This window comes from Lissotriton helveticus, chromosome 4_1 (genome assembly GCF_964261635.1).
Source record: "Lissotriton helveticus chromosome 4_1, aLisHel1.1, whole genome shotgun sequence".
Lineage (NCBI taxonomy): Eukaryota > Metazoa > Chordata > Amphibia > Caudata > Salamandridae > Lissotriton > Lissotriton helveticus.
In genome coordinates this window covers 1,069,713,775-1,069,732,132 of record NC_136063.1, presented here as the reverse complement: position 1 = coordinate 1,069,732,132, position 18,358 = coordinate 1,069,713,775, and the positions used below count along the sequence as shown (strand labels likewise).

At 47.2% G+C, this 18,358-nt stretch overlaps 1 protein-coding gene across 1 annotated transcript in view; it reads right to left on the bottom strand.

Annotated features, from left to right (window-relative positions):
* Positions 1-18,358, bottom strand: part of DNAH5 (dynein axonemal heavy chain 5) — a 5,174,212-nt gene that overhangs the window by 2,918,578 nt on the left and 2,237,276 nt on the right. The window contains exon 37 of the mRNA XM_078687662.1: positions 6,076-6,263. Within this exon, the coding sequence (XP_078543788.1) occupies positions 6,076-6,263 (188 nt within the window). The remainder of the gene's footprint in view (positions 1-6,075; positions 6,264-18,358) is intronic.

The following is an 18,358-nucleotide window of genomic DNA, read 5'->3' as shown; positions in this document are numbered from 1 at the left end:
TCAAATAAATATCTGTCTCAACGTGAAACATACTGGATTTGGTACATGCAGACATTAACCCCTCTAGGGCTCATTGACAAGTTCGAATTGGCATGTTACCTGTTACAGGTTTATTTTCTTCTGTACTTGACAAACACGATTCGTGTAGAGATTTGTTGCTATGCCTTTCACATTGTGTTTTTTGAGATCCGCTGAACTTACATCTAGTTGTGGTTCTTCAATCAGAATTGTTTTTTCAACTTCTATATTGAATTGAATCTCTCAGTATATATTGATATTGATTTGTTGTGCATTGCATCACTTTAACCGATAAATCGTACTTTCCACAGCACATTTACTCCGTTATGTCTCACTTCGCTCTCATTTTTGCTGTGTATTAGATCATTTCATCTCTGCTTTCATTTCATTTTCTTCTTTTTTCTACACTCCAACATGGCGTTCACATCCTGCTCTTTCACGCTGGTCCTACTTCTATTTTCACCACTCCTGGGCTCTTCATTTACACGTTTACTCCGGGCGCTCTCACGAAGCTAGCGTTTCCTGTTTTTTGATGTCAGACACCCGGTACGCCGGCGCTTTCATAAACACCGGTAAGAATCCTAATTACTCATTCTGCTTCACCTCTGTATCATCAGCGTCCGATTTTTGCATGTCAGTTTGTTTTGCATTTCCGGCAGTGTTGTTTTCACACTAGTGGTGTCTTCAGTCACTGTCACTTTTTTTCTAACCATCATCGTGCACATCGCATAGAACACTCTGTGTGGTTGTTGGAACTATTTCTTTTTTCACTTTTATCATTGCACTATCACTCGTAGTATCTACTTTTTTTGCACATCGCCTGGATAAACTTTCATCTCTTTCTCTCCAATTCTTTGTGACTCATTCCTCCTCACATCCGCGTTTGGGTGTAAAAAAGCCTGCAGCTTAACCCCCCTGTTTAGTATTACAATTGTATTGTTCTCATTCTAGATTCCCCTGATGAAGGGCTAATTGGCAAGCCCGAAATGCATTGGGATTTGTACTTGAAGAAGTGTACGCTTTAATACCTGGATTTTGTGATTTTGAACATCTTCCACGGATAAAATAATTTGTTTCAACATAAAAGAAATTACTGAACTGCACAAGTGCAATATGTTGCATTCATTCATTTCTGCATTTATGATGGACTACTGAGTTTACTCTCTTCAAAAAATTGTCTAACTCACATGACATTGATTATACATTTTTGTTTTACACTCCTAGGAGTGATTTACGCAGTGCACAAGGCCACTTTGACACATGTCTTGTACATTCAAATATCCTCACGAAAACACTGGCACACCACACCCACACCCCCTGGATATTAGGTGGAGATTACAATTGTGTCCTCGCGCAACCCTGGACCGCTCACACACACCCCCCCAGCACGATCACCTGTACACAAACAGACGGAATTATTTAACATTTGGGTGAACCAGTGGGCACTAGAAGACGCATGGAGAGCACAACACCCCACCACGAAACTTTACTCATTCCACTCTGTCCCCCATAATCTGAGGGTACGCCTGGATAGATTTCTATGCTCCACAGCCCTGCACGCGAAGGTACACCACACGGACTTCCTGGGAAGGGTGCTCTCTGACCATGATGCACAGCTCACTGACCCTTAGATGGAAACCGCCACACCCCCCAGTTCCCAACTGGAAGCTCCCCCGGGACTGCCTCACGGATCCGATTTTCGCACATGACCATGGGGAACACTTGCAAGACTTGCAGGACCACTTTACACTTAATGCAGGGACAGCGTCCTCTAGACTTTTAGAATGGGACGCACATAAGTTAGTGGCGAGGGGTCAATGCATACAGCAAGTAGTGGGCGTGCGTAGACTTCTAGAAAGGACCCTACGAGACGGGGAAGACACGTTAGCAACCCTCACAAAATCGGACGACTGTGGCGGAGTCGCTCCGGATCGAGAAGCCAAAACGAGATACATGGAAACACTGCGTGACCTCCGCAAATATAATTTTAGAGGCTATGCAGCTAAGATACACTGAGAAGGCAATAGAGGGGGGACACTGTTGGATTGGTTAGCCAGACAAGACACAGAAGTGAAGCCAGTAACTGAACTTAGAGACCAGTCCAGAAAGCTCCAGACCTCCCAACTTGCAATCCTACATTTCTTCTAGACATATTACTCCGACATTTACCGAGTAGCGCGGCAGAGCGACCCCCGAGCAACAGTCAAATTTTTTCACATACTGACAATCCCACAGGTCCCACCGGAGGATAGGAAAGAGCTGGAGCACAAAATAACACCAGTGGAGGTGAAACAGGCGATAAAAGCATTGGCCAGGAACAAAGCCCCAGGGCTGGATGGGTTCCCGCTCGAATATTAATGCACCTTCTCAGCCCAATTGGTCCCAAAACTGACGATCATGTTCAACGAAGCCCTCAAGGCGGGGGAACTCCCAGGTTCCCTTAGAGAGTCGATTATAGTTACTTTTTTGAAACCAGACAGGGACTCTACACTCCCGTCGTCATACAGGCCGATTACCTTACTCAATACGGACTGTAAAATATTGGGTAAACTACTAGCAGACAGATGCACCCAAATCCTGTCCCCGCTAATCCACCCCGACCAATGTGGGTTTGTACCGAACCGTAACATGTCACACAATCTCCGCAGACTATTTCATATTCAGGACACGACTCGAGAGCTTTTTCCTAATGCGGCATGCCTCATATTAGATCTCGAAAAGGCATTCGACATACTTCTGTGGCCGTATCTGTTTGATGTCCTCAGACGGAATGACATCGGCCCGGGCCTGATAGCAATACACTAAACTTCTGTACACGCGCCTCACGTCCAGAGTCAGGATGGGCCCCTACATTTCCTCAGAGTTCGGGGTGGAGAGAGGCACCAGGCAGGGGTGCCCACTGTCACCCCTCCTGTTCGCCCTAGCGGTCGAACCCCTGGCAATCCGTCTCCGGCAGGGAGGTGAAACATGGGGGATTCCAATAGCAGGCACTAGACATCCCTATACGCGGATGATCTATTGATTTATGTATGCGACGCCACCAGCGACCTGACAAGCGTTTGGAGCGCATCAGAAAGCTTCGCGGAGATCTCGGACCTTAAGGTAAACTGGGAGAAATCCTCCCTTTACCCGTTGAGCCCCCATATGACCCCGTTGAGATCCAGATAGGCGCCCAAACCTTGGTGTGGAACGCAGACGCACCCTGTTATCCAGGGGTACGGCTATATCACACTCCAGAGGACCTATATGCAGGGAACCATCGTAAAACGCTGGTGGACATTCGAGCGGCAATAGGATTCTGGAAAACACTGCCGCTGGCGCCCATAGGCCGAGTGGCGCTGGCAAAAATGATCATGGTCCCTAGACTACTGTACCACTTTGTAAACCTTCCAGTAATCCCACTGCGCCTGTTCTTCAAAGAGCTGGATAGTCTCCTCACGGAACTAGTCTGGGGAGGGGGGCGGCGACGGGTCGCGCTAACCACACTCTATCTACCCACGACAGAAGGAGGTCTGGGAGCACCAGCATTCGAAGCGTACTTCTTAGTGGCCCAGCTCCAATACTGGACAGCGGGGAGACACGTCGGCGAAACCATCAACACAGTAGGTCCCACGCCTCTACCCGCACTCCACAGAATGCCTCTGCCTGGCACTAAGCCCATACGTACCCGTTCATTACAGATGTCCATAGCCCGCTCTTGTATGATGCGTATCCACCACATGTCCAAAACGCGTCCGCCAAACTCACCCCTGTTGCCACTGGTAGGATTCCCACGGGGAGACTCCTACTACACGCAATGAATGCTCCAGGTTTGGACGGAGTTATCCGTCACGGAGTTAGAATCCTTCTTTGAAGAAGGAAAGTTGAAGTCATAAGAGCAGAAGAGCTGGATAGTCTCCTCACGGAACTAGTCTGGGGAGGGGGGCGGCGACGGGTCGCGCTAACCACACTCTATCTACCCACGACAGAAGGAGGTCTGGGAGCACCAGCATTCGAAGCGTACTTCTTAGTGGCCCAGCTCCAATACTGGACAGCGGGGAGACACGTCGGCGAAACCATCAACACAGTAGGTCCCACGCCTCTACCCGCACTCCACAGAATGCCTCTGCCTGGCACTAAGCCCATACGTACCCGTTCATTACAGATGTCCATAGCCCGCTCTTGTATGATGCGTATCCACCACATGTCCAAAACGCGTCCGCCAAACTCACCCCTGTTGCCACTGGTAGGATTCCCACGGGGAGACTCCTACTACACGCAATGAATGCTCCAGGTTTGGACGGAGTTATCCGTCACGGAGTTAGAATCCTTCTTTGAAGAAGGAAAGTTGAAGTCATAAGAGCAGATGATGGAACAGTACGCTCTACCTCCCGGTCAATTCCTCCTCCACAGACAGTTAATAGATAGTAGCGACAGTACTAGAATCCCACGACGGGAGAGCCCATACAACACCCAGTGATACACACGATCCTACACATGGGGGTGGGGCGACATTTGGTTACCTGGCTCTACAATGCAGTGCGCACATTGCTCCTCCCATCCCTTCAACCTCTACGTCAGAAATGGGAGACAGATATAGGTAGGGTAGTGCATGACAGGGAATGGGACATGGCCCTAGAATAGCCCAAAAAAGTCTCCAGGAACTCGCAATTCCGTAATATACAGTTTAATATTCTCCACAGAGCCTATCTCACGCCACGTCGCTTGCATCAATTCTTTCCCAACACTGACTTTGCCTGCCCCTGCTGTCATACCCCGGACGCAGATTTTAAACACATGTTCTGGGACTGCCCCATACTTCGGGGGTTTTGGGACAAGGTCCATCGAACCCTGGAAGGCATCACGGCCATTACGACCATGTCCACATGGGAGGCCTGCACACTTGAGATTTTCTGCAGGCTGAAAACCCAGAAAGTGCAGTGTTGCTTTCTGTCCCTGGCCATTCTCTTGGCAAAAAGGGGGATAGCCATGCATTGGAGGTCCCCCACGGGACCACCAGATGCAGCGTGGACAGGCGCCATGAAAAAATATGGGGCGGCGGAGGAAGAGACTCTCCGTGACGAGGAGGTGAAAGGACACAGCAAACACCCTATATCACTAGAGTGGGCCCAGCTACTACACGAGTTCAAGGAAGCAACACACCCACAGGAAACACAAACGGCCCCACAATCCCGGCCCCCATAGCCAACCCAGCCTCTTTAGCTTCAGTGACACCATAACCAGCTACTCCACAGGATGCCAGGACCCGTACCCTGAGACCCCCGCAACGCAACGCATAGCGATACCCCCCACACTACTTTAGAATATACTTGGGGATGACCCCATCCCCGCAGCAACAGGGTTAGTGACCCCCCGCCCCCCCCCCCAGTTCAGCCCCCATGACAAGTTCGGTCCACATGTTAGAACAGTTAATTAGTTCAGACTGGAATGGGTATTCCACCCCCTTTTTTATCCAGCGGTTTATTGGAACATATCTATAGACACAGTTGACATGATACCGCATATAGACACCTATCTAGTGGGCCCCGTTGACTATGCCCGAGATACCAACACACGTGCCCACATGACACAGGGCCGTTACCCGGCTATGAGGGATGAGACAGATATCCACAAAGGTTTCCCCACTTTGTAAAAGGGGAGCCGATGCAATTGAAGGAGGGTAGCTGGGATACACTAACGGACTGAATTGCATGGAAGGTTGGACCGGCACAGGATTAATGTATGACAATGTATGTTTGGCCTATACTGGTATTATATACTCGCAGAAATGTATCACTGTACTGCATAATCATTGTCATGATGACTGTACGAAATAACCAAAAATCCAATAAACAAATTTATAAAAAAAAAAAAAGAGGAGTTACTGCACAAATCAGAATTTATTGGCCCACTTGTTACGAGGGTCTATGTAAATTGTACACAATAGGTCAACAGACTGCTATGTTGTCAAGCCAGATCTAATACAAAGCACGTTTGTTGATGCGGAGTATTGCCATACCAAACTTTTTTCTGCTTATTGTGGAAACGTGCAGAAAGAGTGTTTGAGTTCATGCTTACCATAGTCAAAAATAGTCCAAACTCGGTGTTCATGTCCACGTTATCTCCATCTGTGAAAATGAAGTTTTTTTTGCGTTCCTTCTTACAGGTCAGCACAATTGCAATCTGCTGGGCAGCTACTGACAGCACTGGTAAGTCAATGCGGTTAAATTCATCAAAGCAGCCCCAAGAGCCGGACTGGGCCAGGCCTAAGACAAAGAGGAGAGTCAACAATTAGCTTTGTAGCTTTCTTAAAACACGAAGGTATGTTTAATAAACTGTACATCAAACAATTGTAAAAAAAACTTTTTAACTTTGGACAACCTAAAGCTTGGTTTCACAATAAAAAAATACAGGATTATTTTCAACCTGAGTTCATGAAAATGGCACGATTCAAAAATAAATTACTCATTCGTCATCACTGAAGTGTCAATGGCATTTGAGTTTGTGGGAAAATATACACGCCATAAACACAATGTCCAATAGGATAGTTGAGATCGCACAACTACGGTTGACTCTTTTTAGAAATTGGCGACTTTGACAGACACTAGTGACATCTCTGAATACATAATCATGGATGTACAGTCACATATGAATGGCCCCGAATGGTAATAGAGATTCTTATTTTACACTTCAAGCTTTTTTTTTTTTGTTCAATAAGTTTATTAATGTTCTATATTTGACTCTGCTGCCTGACACGAAGCTTTTCCCTGCAGCACAGCGGCCGGGCTTGGCTCCGCCAGCTGCCTGCTTCATCCGACCGGCCGGGCTTTGCTCCGCCGGCCGGACTACATCCCCCAGCATCCCTAGGGGGCAACGAGCACGCCTGAAACAGCGCGCCAGGAGGCGTTTAAATCACGGGCAGGGGCCGAGTTCCCCGTTTGTTCTATATTTGACTCTGCTGCCTGACACAAAGCTTTTCCCTGCAGCACAGCGGCCGGGCTTGGCTCCGCCAGCTGCCTGCTTCATCCGACCGGCCGGGCTTTGCTCCGCCGGCCGGACTACATCCCCCAGCATCCCTAGGGGGCAACGAGCACGCCTGAAACAGCGCGCCAGGAGGCGTTTAAATCACGGGCAGGGGCCGAGTTCCCCGTTTGTTCTATATTTGACTCTGCTGCCTGACACGAAGCTTTTCCCTGCAGCACAGCGGCCGGGCTTGGCTCCGCCAGCTGCCTGCTTCATCCGACCGGCCGGGCTTTGCTCCACCGGCCGGACTACATCCCCCAGCATCCCTAGGGGGCAACGAGCACGCCTGAAACAGCGCGCCAGGAGGCGTTTAAATCACGGGCAGGGGCCGAGTTCCCCGTTTGTTCGATATTTGACTCTGCTGCCTGACACAAAGCTTTTCCCTGCAGCACAGCGGCCGGGCTTGGCTCCGCCAGCTGCCTGCTTCATCCGACCGGCCGGGCTTTGCTCCGCCGGCCGGACTACATCCCCCAGCATCCCTAGGGGGCAACGAGCACGCCTGAAACAGCGCGCCAGGAGGCTTTTAAATCATGGGAAGGGGCCGAGTTCCCCGTTTGTTCTATATTTGACTCTGCTGCCTGACACGAAGCTTTTCCCTGCAGCACAGCGGCCGGGCTTGGCCCCGCCAGCTGCCTGCTTCATCCGACCGGCCGGGCTTTGCTCCGCCGGCCGGACTACATCCCCCAGCATCCCTAGGGGGCAACGAGCATGCCTGAAACAGCGCGCCAGGAGGCGTTAAAATCACGGGCAGGGGCCGAGTTCCCCGTTTGTTCTATATTTGACTCTGCTGCCTGACACGAAGCTTTTCCCTGCAGCACAGTGGCCGGGCTTGGCCCCGCCAGCTGCCTGCTTCATCCGACCGGCCGGGCTTTGCTCCGCCGGCCGGACTACATCCCCCAGCATCCCTAGGGGGCAACGAGCACGTCTGAAACAGCGCGCCAGGAGGCGTTTAAATCACGGGCAGGGGCCGAGTTCCCCGTTTGTTCTATATTTGACTCTGCTGCCTGACACGAAGCTTTTCCCTGCAGCACAGTGGCCGGGCTTGGCTCCGCCAGCTGCCTGCTTCATCCGACCGGCCGGGCTTTGCTCCGCCGGCCGGACTACATCCCCCAGCATCCCTAGGGGGCAACGAGCACGCCTGAAACAGCGCGCCAGGAGGCGTTTAAATCACGGGCAGGGGCCGAGTTCCCCGTTTGTTCTATATTTGACTCTGCTGCCTGACACAAAGCTTTTCCCTGCAGCACAGCGGCTGGGCTTGGCTCCGCCAGCTGCCTGCTTCATCCGACCGGCCGGGCTTTGCTCCGCCAGCCGGACTACATCCCCCAGCATCCCTAGGGGGCAACGAGCATGCCTGAAACAGCGCGCCAGGAGGCGTTAAAATCACAGGCAGGGGCCGAGTTCCCCGTTTGTTCTATATTTGACTCTGCTGCCTGACACGAAGCTTTTCCCTGCAGCACAGTGGCCGGGCTTGGCCCCGCCAGCTGCCTGCTTCATCCGACCGGCCGGGCTTTGCTCCGCCGGCCGGACTACATCCCCCAGCATCCCTAGGGGGCAATGAGCACGCCTGAAACAGCGCGCCAGGAGGCGTTTAAATCACGGGCAGGGGCCGAGTTCCCCGTTTGTTCTATATTTGACTCTGCTGCCTGACACGAAGCTTTTCCCTGCAGCACAGCGGCCGGGCTTGGCTCCGCCAGCTGCCTGCTTCATCTGACCGGCCGGGCTTTGCTCCACCGGCCGGACTACATCCCCCAGCATCCCTAGGGGGCAACGAGCACGCCTGAAACAGCGCGCCAGGAGGCGTTTAAATCACGGGCAGGGGCCGAGTTCCCTGTTTGTTCTATATTTGACTCTGCTGCCTGACACAAAGCTTTTCCCTGCAGCACAGCGGCCGGGCTTGGCTCCGCCAGCTGCCTGCTTCATCCGACCGGCCGGGCTTTGCTCCGCCGGCCGGACTACATCCCCCAGCATCCCTAGGGGGCAACGAGCACGCCTGAAACAGCGCGCCAGGAGGCGTTTAAATCATGGGAAGGGGCCGAGTTCCCCGTTTGTTCTATATTTGACTCTGCTGCCTGACACGAAGCTTTTCCCTGCAGCACAGCGGCCGGGCTTGGCCCCGCCAGCTGCCTGCTTCATCCGACCGGCCGGGCTTTGCTCCGCCGGCCGGACTACATCCCCCAGCATCCCTAGGGGGCAACGAGCATGCCTGAAACAGCGCGCCAGGAGGCGTTAAAATCACGGGCAGGGGCCGAGTTCCCCGTTTGTTCTATATTTGACTCTGCTGCCTGACACGAAGCTTTTCCCTGCAGCACAGTGGCCGGGCTTGGCCCCGCCAGCTGCCTGCTTCATCCGACCGGCCGGGCTTTGCTCCGCCGGCCGGACTACATCCCCCAGCATCCCTAGGGGGCAACGAGCACGCCTGAAACAGCGCGCCAGGAGGCGTTTAAATCACGGGCAGGGGCCGAGTTCCCCGTTTGTTCTATATTTGACTCTGCTGCCTGACACGAAGCTTTTCCCTGCAGCACAGTGGCCGGGCTTGGCTCCGCCAGCTGCCTGCTTCATCCGACCGGCCGGGCTTTGCTCCGCCGGCCGGACTACATCCCCCAGCATCCCTAGGGGGCAACGAGCACGCCTGAAACAGCGCGCCAGGAGGCGTTTAAATCACGGGCAGGGGCCGAGTTCCCCGTTTGTTCTATATTTGACTCTGCTGCCTGACACAAAGCTTTTCCCTGCAGCACAGCGGCTGGGCTTGGCTCCGCCAGCTGCCTGCTTCATCCGACCGGCCGGGCTTTGCTCCGCCGGCCGGACTACATCCCCCAGCATCCCTAGGGGGCAACGAGCACGCCTGAAACAGCGCGCCAGGAGGCGTTTAAATCACGGGCAGGTCCCTCGTCCCGCGAGGACGCGCGCGGGATGCGCCGGACCAAGCCCGGACAAAGGGCGGGCCCTCTGTGGCCCTCGGTGACTGAGGTAGGCTGGGCTGGGCCCGGTTATTTTTCATTCGGTTCAAAAATATACGTGTTGTATCTAAAACGAAGTGTCACCACGTGAAGTTAAAGAATAGTTGTTCTTTGCTCCATTGACATTTACTCGAGGGCAATCGCTTACTTTCCTCCATATTTAAACCTTTTTTATGGTCCATTTATATTTTTAATCACACTTCCTGTGGATATATACCTTTCCATCTACGACATCCTTTGGAAAATCACTTTAGAGGATGACAAAGAAACTTCGCTCTGGGAGATTAGTGGGGGGAAGGACTTGTGCCAAAACAAAATCCAACCCCCTACGAAATAAATCAGTGAACAATCCATTACTAAAGGGACAATGTCAGCTTTTCGATCTGTGGGAAAAAGCAGTGGATAAGAAAGTATCTGTGGTTGAAAACGATAGCTCACTTTCTGTCGCACAGGTGGGCCCAACTCAAGTGGTTGATGATTTGGTCCCCCTCTCATTAATGACAGACCCATTCCAAATAAAATCCACGGCGAGGACCAGCCTTGCACATCCCGAGGCTGATGGTGTTATTGAGCTTCAAGTTCATCCTATGGAAGGAAAACAAGCTAACAATTCTCCAGTGCCACAAGCCTCTACAACGTACGTTAGGTCGGGTGGAGATCCCTCATTGTCATCCATTGACCTCGAACTTTGTGGCCGTTATGTGAATGCAGGAAGTTTGAAATCTTTAGATGCCACTAAGCCATCAGTGGGTGCCACCACATCTGGGTTATTGTTATATAGTAGCACTCCATCCATAAATGTGCAGGACATGTCCGCGTTGTTAAATGTGTCTATGAGCCCGGAGCTCAATTTATCTGGAATTTGCCCTTCTGCTGCTGTTGGCGAACAACCTATATCGGAATCTCTGATTGCCCTGGAACATCTGTTATCCTCCATATTATGTCTTTTGGGCAAATTTGTGGGCAGCTCTGATTGTATCTTGGATTCTGTCACTAAAATACTGAATGCAATGCTGCAAAAGGCTCCTGAAATGAGGAGTGTTCCCTCCACCGCGGCCGATATTAGCTTGCCAACGGGGAATGCAAATGCGCCTGCAGAGAATTCTGGTATAAAGCCATCAGTAATAGTTCAAGAAAATAATGCTACGGCTCAGCCAGTTTCTGCAGCGACTAATTGTGTAAAGAACTATGATCTGGAAATAGAGGAAGAAAATCTGTCTGCTTCAGTCTGTAAAGTAGCACAGGAACTATTTCCAATTTTTATCCCAGAAAAAAAAGGGCAACAAGATGATGATCAAGAAATAAAAGAAAAAACTTGCAAACATAGAAATGATAAAGGGAAAAAAAGGAAACCTCTGCGCAAATACAGGAAGAAAAGAAAAAGGCGGATAATCTTCCAAAACGCTATTACTTTAACTGACAATGAAGATAATGCCATTGACTCTAACCTGGTGACCACTAAATTGGCAAATGAGTCCTGCCATACAGAGATCATTTGTAACACTCTGCCTACGACTGTGGAAGTCTTATCTCAGAATGGTGGACATGGGCTGACGGCCCCTTCTGTGGTAGAGACAGGGAGCACTATTCCGGTTGAACTGGGGGTTCTCAACCCTTTGGCTCCCTCTTTCGCTCCTACAGATGGGGTCGGTGTATGCCCACTCCTCTCTTCCCAGGCAAAAATATCAATGTCTTGTGTGGACACTTTGGTTTTGGACTTTTTCCCTTTATTTGATGTAAATTTGCCCTTAAATAGATCATGGCTGCTTAAATGTTTTAGTGACTTGGAAAGTCTTCACCTTATTCAATCAAGTGATATTGAGTTAGTTACTTTGTTAGGTGGAGATAGTGTATCAAGTATAAGGGTCAAATTCTACTCCAAAATCATTGTAAATCTGATATTACAGCAAGCGGAGAATTTCCAATGTAGAGGTATTGATGTTTTGCCTATTTTTAGATCTGATAATCCCTCGCCACCACATAGGATGACCCAAAAGGGTGATAAGCAAGATGGGGTTTCTTTTCCTTTTAGAGATCTAAAGATTTGGGTCTCTAAAGGGAAACGTTCGGTCTCTCAGGCATCGCCTCCTCCACTAATCCAGAACTCTTTGCCATCAGAGGATAATCATCGGTGGAACTGGCTGCATAGTGCCCTATCAACTAAGAGTACAGATAACTCCAAATTATTCCATCATCTTTAATAATCAATTGAAAATTATCTCCTGGAATGCAGCTGGGATACATAGTAATCCAGAGAAACTTGAATTTTTATTCTCGCTGGGAGCAAATGTGATTTGCATCCAAGAAACATGGTGTACTGATAATATCTATGTAGGGAAGGATTACTATGTATTGGAAGCGCCGTCTGCCCCATCCAAGAAAGGTCATGCCAAAGGGGGAATCGCTTGTTTGTTATCTAACAAACTGCATTGGAGATTCTCGCATTATATTGACCCAAGTAATCTTTTTCAAGCTATAACAATAGCTAATCTCCCCAGTTCTCTAAATAAGTCTGCTGTCGTAATCATTAATGTGTATATTCCTCCAGAAGAGCGTTTTAATATTTTATTGAAGCACGTATTTCAGTATATTGGACAGATTAAAAATGTTTCTACTCCACCCGAAGTTATCCTAGTTGGAGATTTGAACTGTAAAATTTCTAATGTTAGTTTAAATCTATTTAGAAATAAACCCAAAGAAGAGGCATATTTTATCCCACAATCCCTCTTTCCAGACAAAATAATAACTAACAAAAGAGGGAAGATTCTGCTGGAAGAATTATCGGCAGTTGAGGGGATTATTTTAAATGGGAGATTTCCCTCTGATGTGCCCGCGAAATTCACTCATAGGTCACCTTTTAGTACCTCAATTCTTGACTATGTGATCTCAGACTATGACATTTTCCCATGTATCCAGGATCTTATGATAGCCCCTACATCCTTGAGTGACCACAGCATAATCATTATAACTCTTTCTTTAAAACCTCCGCCCACTGAGTCTTGGTCCCTTAATAACAATGATGTTACTTTCCATGGATCTTCGGGTAGATGTTTTTGGAACCCAACTGCCATTATAGGTGTGCATGGTATCTTATGCAAAACTATATTAGAACTAAACGACTGGTATGGGTCTGAAATTGTTAACTTTGAAAAATTTATGAGGAAGATCATTTTAGATGTAAAAAAGGTTAGTTGTTCAAGGAAAAAGGTACTTTTCCCTAGTGCTTTGCGCATCCTGAATAAGGAAATAAATAAATTAGTGCGTGAGCAGTTTTTAAGTAGATCAGATGAATTAGCTAAAGAAATATCGAGGTTAAAAAGAAGGAGAACTAGATTAAAAGCGAGACTAAAAAAGGAGAAGGAAGACTCAGTATGGATAAATTTGCGGGAAGCAGTTGCGCATGGCAAAGCCAGAGAATTTTGGTCCATAGTTGGGAAGGGATGTGGTACTAGAACGAGCCCTCTTCCCATCCCTATTTCCAAAGAAGTATGGTCCTCTTACATCCGGAAGCTGTATGCAGGGAATGTAACATCGGCGGCAGATAGTGACCCTGATTTAACATCTGAGGGTCCGATTAATTATCCTACAGAGAAAAAAATAGAAATGGCCATTAAGAACATGCGCTCCTCCGGCGCAATGGAACCCGATGAACTCCCTATGACGGTTCTAAAGCAGGAACCATTGTTTAAATCTTGTTTTGATACTAAAATGGTCCCTGCCTCGTGGAGGGGAAGTATATTGGTCCCTATTTTTAAGAAGGGAGCTAGGGATAACCCCATGAACTACCGTCTGATTGCTCTCCTCGACTCAGTCGGAAAGGTCTTCGCTAAATGTATTTTAATTTTACTTGATAATTGGATCAAGGAGAATAATATTTTACCATTTGAACAAACTGGATTCCGTAGGGGGCACAGTACATTAGACAATCTCACCACCCTACATGTGATTTCCGATAAATATACACGTGTGAGAGGGGGGGGGTGTTCGCTGCGTTCATCGATTTCTCCACGGCGTTCGATAAAGTTGATCGTCGAACGCTATGGAGAAAGTTAGCAGCCCTTGGTCTACCACGTTATCTATTGGATCTTTTACGTGCTCTCCATACGGAAACGTGGTGCAGTGTTCTCCAAGGGGGCGAAAGGGGACTTTCGCATAGAATTCCATCTTTGAACGGCCTTAAACAAGGCTGTCTTTTGGCCCCACTATTGTTTTCCTTATACACTGTAGACCTTCCTGCTTCCTTGACAGCTTGTGCGGGTATAGCTCCGGTGGTAGGGGGGTCACCTATTTCTTGTCTGATGTATGCCGATGATATTCTTGTTTTAGATTTAACCCCCAAAGGTCTCGCTAATCGGCTGCAAGCTTTACATGTTTTTGCTGACTCCCATTATATGAAGATTAACATATCTAAAAGTAAAATTATGTGTATTGCCGGGAAAAAGAAGTGCTGTTCCGAAAACTTTGGATGGTTTATCGGCGGCCAGAAATTAGAGGTTGTTAAATCTTATACCTTTTTGGGTAAAATAATTGCGGCCAATTTGAGTGAGAGGCCCCACATCGAGCATAGTTCACGTAAAGCCCTCGCACACGGCAAAGGTTTAAATTCCCTCTATCTTGCCACCGGAAAAAGACACTTCGCCTGTTTAATGGAGGTGTATAGAGCAAAGATCCCTCCTACGATATTATATGGCATAGAGCTCATAGAGCTGAAGCACTGGGATTTTTGTCACAAAATTGAAGGGAAACTCTTAAGATCCCTATCTACCCTAAACACCGCATGTTCGTTGGCCGCATGTAGGCTCGATCTCGGCCTTAGGAGCAGTTGGGTTCAGGGACTATGTGCCCTGGTAAGATGGGTGGTTTGCTTGGCTAGAGCAGAATCAGGGTCAATGAGAGCCCTCCTTAAAAATGAATTGCTGGGCAACTTTAAAGAGTTTTCACGATTAGTAAGGAACTTTAGAAGAGCTGTGTCACTTTTAAAGTTAGATGAAAGTGTCTTGTTCCTTCACTCATCGACACAGCTAAAACTCTTGCTAAAACAGGCATCGTGGGAACTATGCTTTCAAACAGATAAGAATACAATACAAGAAAAAAGGGGTTGTGATCTCCTCCTTAATTCTTATTCTATGAAGTTGGCCCAACCCTATGCTACATGGAATATGCCACATGGTGTTCGCAGATTATGGTTTCTTTTACGATATGATCTACTGCCCCTAAATTTACTTTTGTCCAAGTGGTATGGAACCTCCCCTTTGTGCAATTTTTGTAACGTGAGTACTCAGGATCGTATGCATGTCCTGTTGATCTGCCCCGCACTCCGCCCATTGCGGCTTAAATGGTTTAAACCAATATGTCTCCAACTGGGTATTTCTAACGTGAATATTTTTTTACAATTTCTATTCTGTCCTCCAAATGAAATGTTTTGCTTTCACATTTTCAACTTTTTTAAAGGTTTTTTAGCTATTTATTAAGGTGTTTTGGAGAGGTCTGACATTGCTTTCTCTTGTGTATTTGTCAATGGATGCAATTAGTTTTATGTGTGTTGATTGTATTTTTCTTTTGGTATGTAATTTGTATTGTGAATTTTATGTGGCCCTCGTCGAGAGCCAAAACATGATAAATAAATTGAATTGAATTGAAAATTGAAAAATTGAAATTGAATTTATTAATTTAAAAAAGTATAAGAAGTAGTTAAATACAATACATAGTGATACAATCGAAATCCATATACATAGTATTGATGAGTAAATCAAGTACTAAAAATTCCCTCAAAACAACATAAATGTAAAATATAAGAAACTCATAAAGGGAATATCTGTGAGCCAAAGTATCCGTAAACGGTATCACTATCATGAATGGAAGAAGTAAAAAGAGAGAAAAGGGAAAAAGAAGACAGAGGAAGAGAAAGTAGAAAAGGAGGTAGCAAGAAGAAGGAAAAGAAAGAGAAAGGGAAGGAAAGGAAAGGGAAGGATCCACTGCAGTACTACAAACACACAGTACACAAATAACAAACAACAATCAAGTAGAGGACACAAAAGGATATTGGGCAACCAAACCCTTCGAAGCCAAATCCATATAAGCATCTAGGGCTTTTCAAACATTACTAGAAATCGTAGGGGTAAGATGAGCCACATCGACTGAAATGTGTGCGCTACGTAAAAAAGAAACCCATGCCCACCATGTATGATATGAGACGGAAGAAAAAGACTTCCATTCCATAAGGATCCCCTTAATAGCAACCGTCAACAAAAGGTCAAGCAATTGCAAGTCAAGGGCATCCAAAGGCAAGGGTACTCGGGAAGCCAAAGGGCCCAAAAGGATCATGGGGAAGGAAAGCGAAAATCAGTATTAAAAATTAATATGAGGTGTTTATTTATGAGATCCCAGAAGGGTTGTAAAAGAGAACAGGTAAAGAACATATGCAAATAATCGCCAGTAGCCAGGCCACAGCTCCAACAGAGATCATCATCCTTCAAGTGTAGCGAATGCAAACGCTCAGGAGTCCAATGGAGAAGGTTGAGAGAATTTTTTTTAGATTGGATTAAAGAAGGGGCAATCTTATCACGGAGAGAAAATTTACTGGCGAAATATGGTCGGTAAGATCCTTATCAAAATGATGTAACCACTTTTGTTGGGTAACAGTAGGTAAGGCAGAGGAAATAGAAGACAGAAATTTATAGATTTTTGAAGCTATATGACCAGATCGAAGCCACAAGGAAAATAACATAACAGTAGGAGAATTGGGCTCCAGGCGTACTTTAGCAAGAGCTACTTTGATTTTTAAAAGAGTATAGAAGTCCAAATTGGAGAGCGAGAACTGTTGAGCTAAAGAGGAAAAGGGCAATGGATCATTATTGGAGTCATACAGATGACAAATCAAAGTTACTCCTTTAGAGGACCAGTAAGGGATCAACGCAGGATCAATAACAAATTTTAATCTAGGATTACGCCATAAAGAAGACCACATCGATTTATGAATCGGGGTAGCCAACTTCTTGTCCACAGACTTTATTGCTGCAATAGTATCTAAGATAATGGAGCGGGAAAAAGGAATAGATAAAGTGGATGTGGTTAAAAAAGAAGAAAGTGGTAAGGGAAAGGAGAGATGTTGCTCAATGAAAACCCAGGAAGGCGTGTGTACAGGAGACGAGGAAAACCACAAAGCACCTTGGGAAGCTAAAAAAGCAGTCTGGTATCTTTCCCAATCAGGAAAATTACAACCACCCATCTCATAAGGTTTCCTCAAAGACTTATACGCAATTCTAGCCCTCTTATCACTCCAAAGAAAGTTAGAAGTAATGGAATCAATCTCACGAAAAAAGGAAGAGGACAATTTCACCGGCAGCATAGAGGAAACAAAGTTAATAATAGGAGTAACCATCATTTTGAGAGTTTGGATACGACCCCACCAAGAGATGTATTTAGGGGACCAGGTATCTAGGAGTTGACGAACTTTGAGAAGAGTTTGCGCCTCATTATGTGCCACCGTATCATGATGCACTGGGCCAGGGACAGACTAATTTGCATATAGCCAGGTTCTGAGCTGGGATGGGGCAGTGAGATAAATAACGGTGATGGATCAAGCCCTGATCTTTGGACTGGGTAAGAGTGGTCTGCTTAATTCAGACACTCTGTTCATCACCACCCCCTTTTCTGTACCGTATCATAGAGCGTACCACAAAACCAAATCCCTAGATATTTGAGATGTTTAGATTGCCACTTAAAGCCAGCGGTACCCATATGTGCAAGAAAACAATAAGCATTCAGGGGAAACATCTCAGTCGTATCTCTGTTAAGCGTATAACCAGAGACCTTAGAAAACCTAGCAATAATATCTGTAAGCGCGGGAAGAGCTGAAGCAATATCATCCGAAAAAATAAGAACATCATCCGCATAAGTCGCTGTTTTATGCGATGTGGGCCAAAAGTAAATCCCTTGATATCTGGATGTAGGTCAATGAGTCTAAGAAGAGGATCAATAGCTAATAAAAACAAAAGCGGGGATAAAGGACAGCCTTGACGGGTACCTTGACGGAGATTAAAAAACTCAGAAGTGGCCCCATTGACACGGATATTAGCTCTCGGTTGGGCATATAAGGACATAACCATGTTAACAAAAGAGTCACCAAGATTATGGGCACGAAGAACAGCATGAAGAAAAGGCCAAGATACCTTGTCAAAAGCCTTTTCGGCATATAAGGCGAGAGCCGCCGCTGGAAGCGTAGATCGTTTAGCTGTACCGAGAACATGACAAAAGGTGCGGATGTTGTCTCTAGCAAGCCTACCCTTGACGAAACCCGTTTGAGAGGAATGAACTAAAGAGGGAATATAGGATTCCAGCCGCTTGGCAAGAATCTTAGCAAAGATTTTAGCCTCCATATT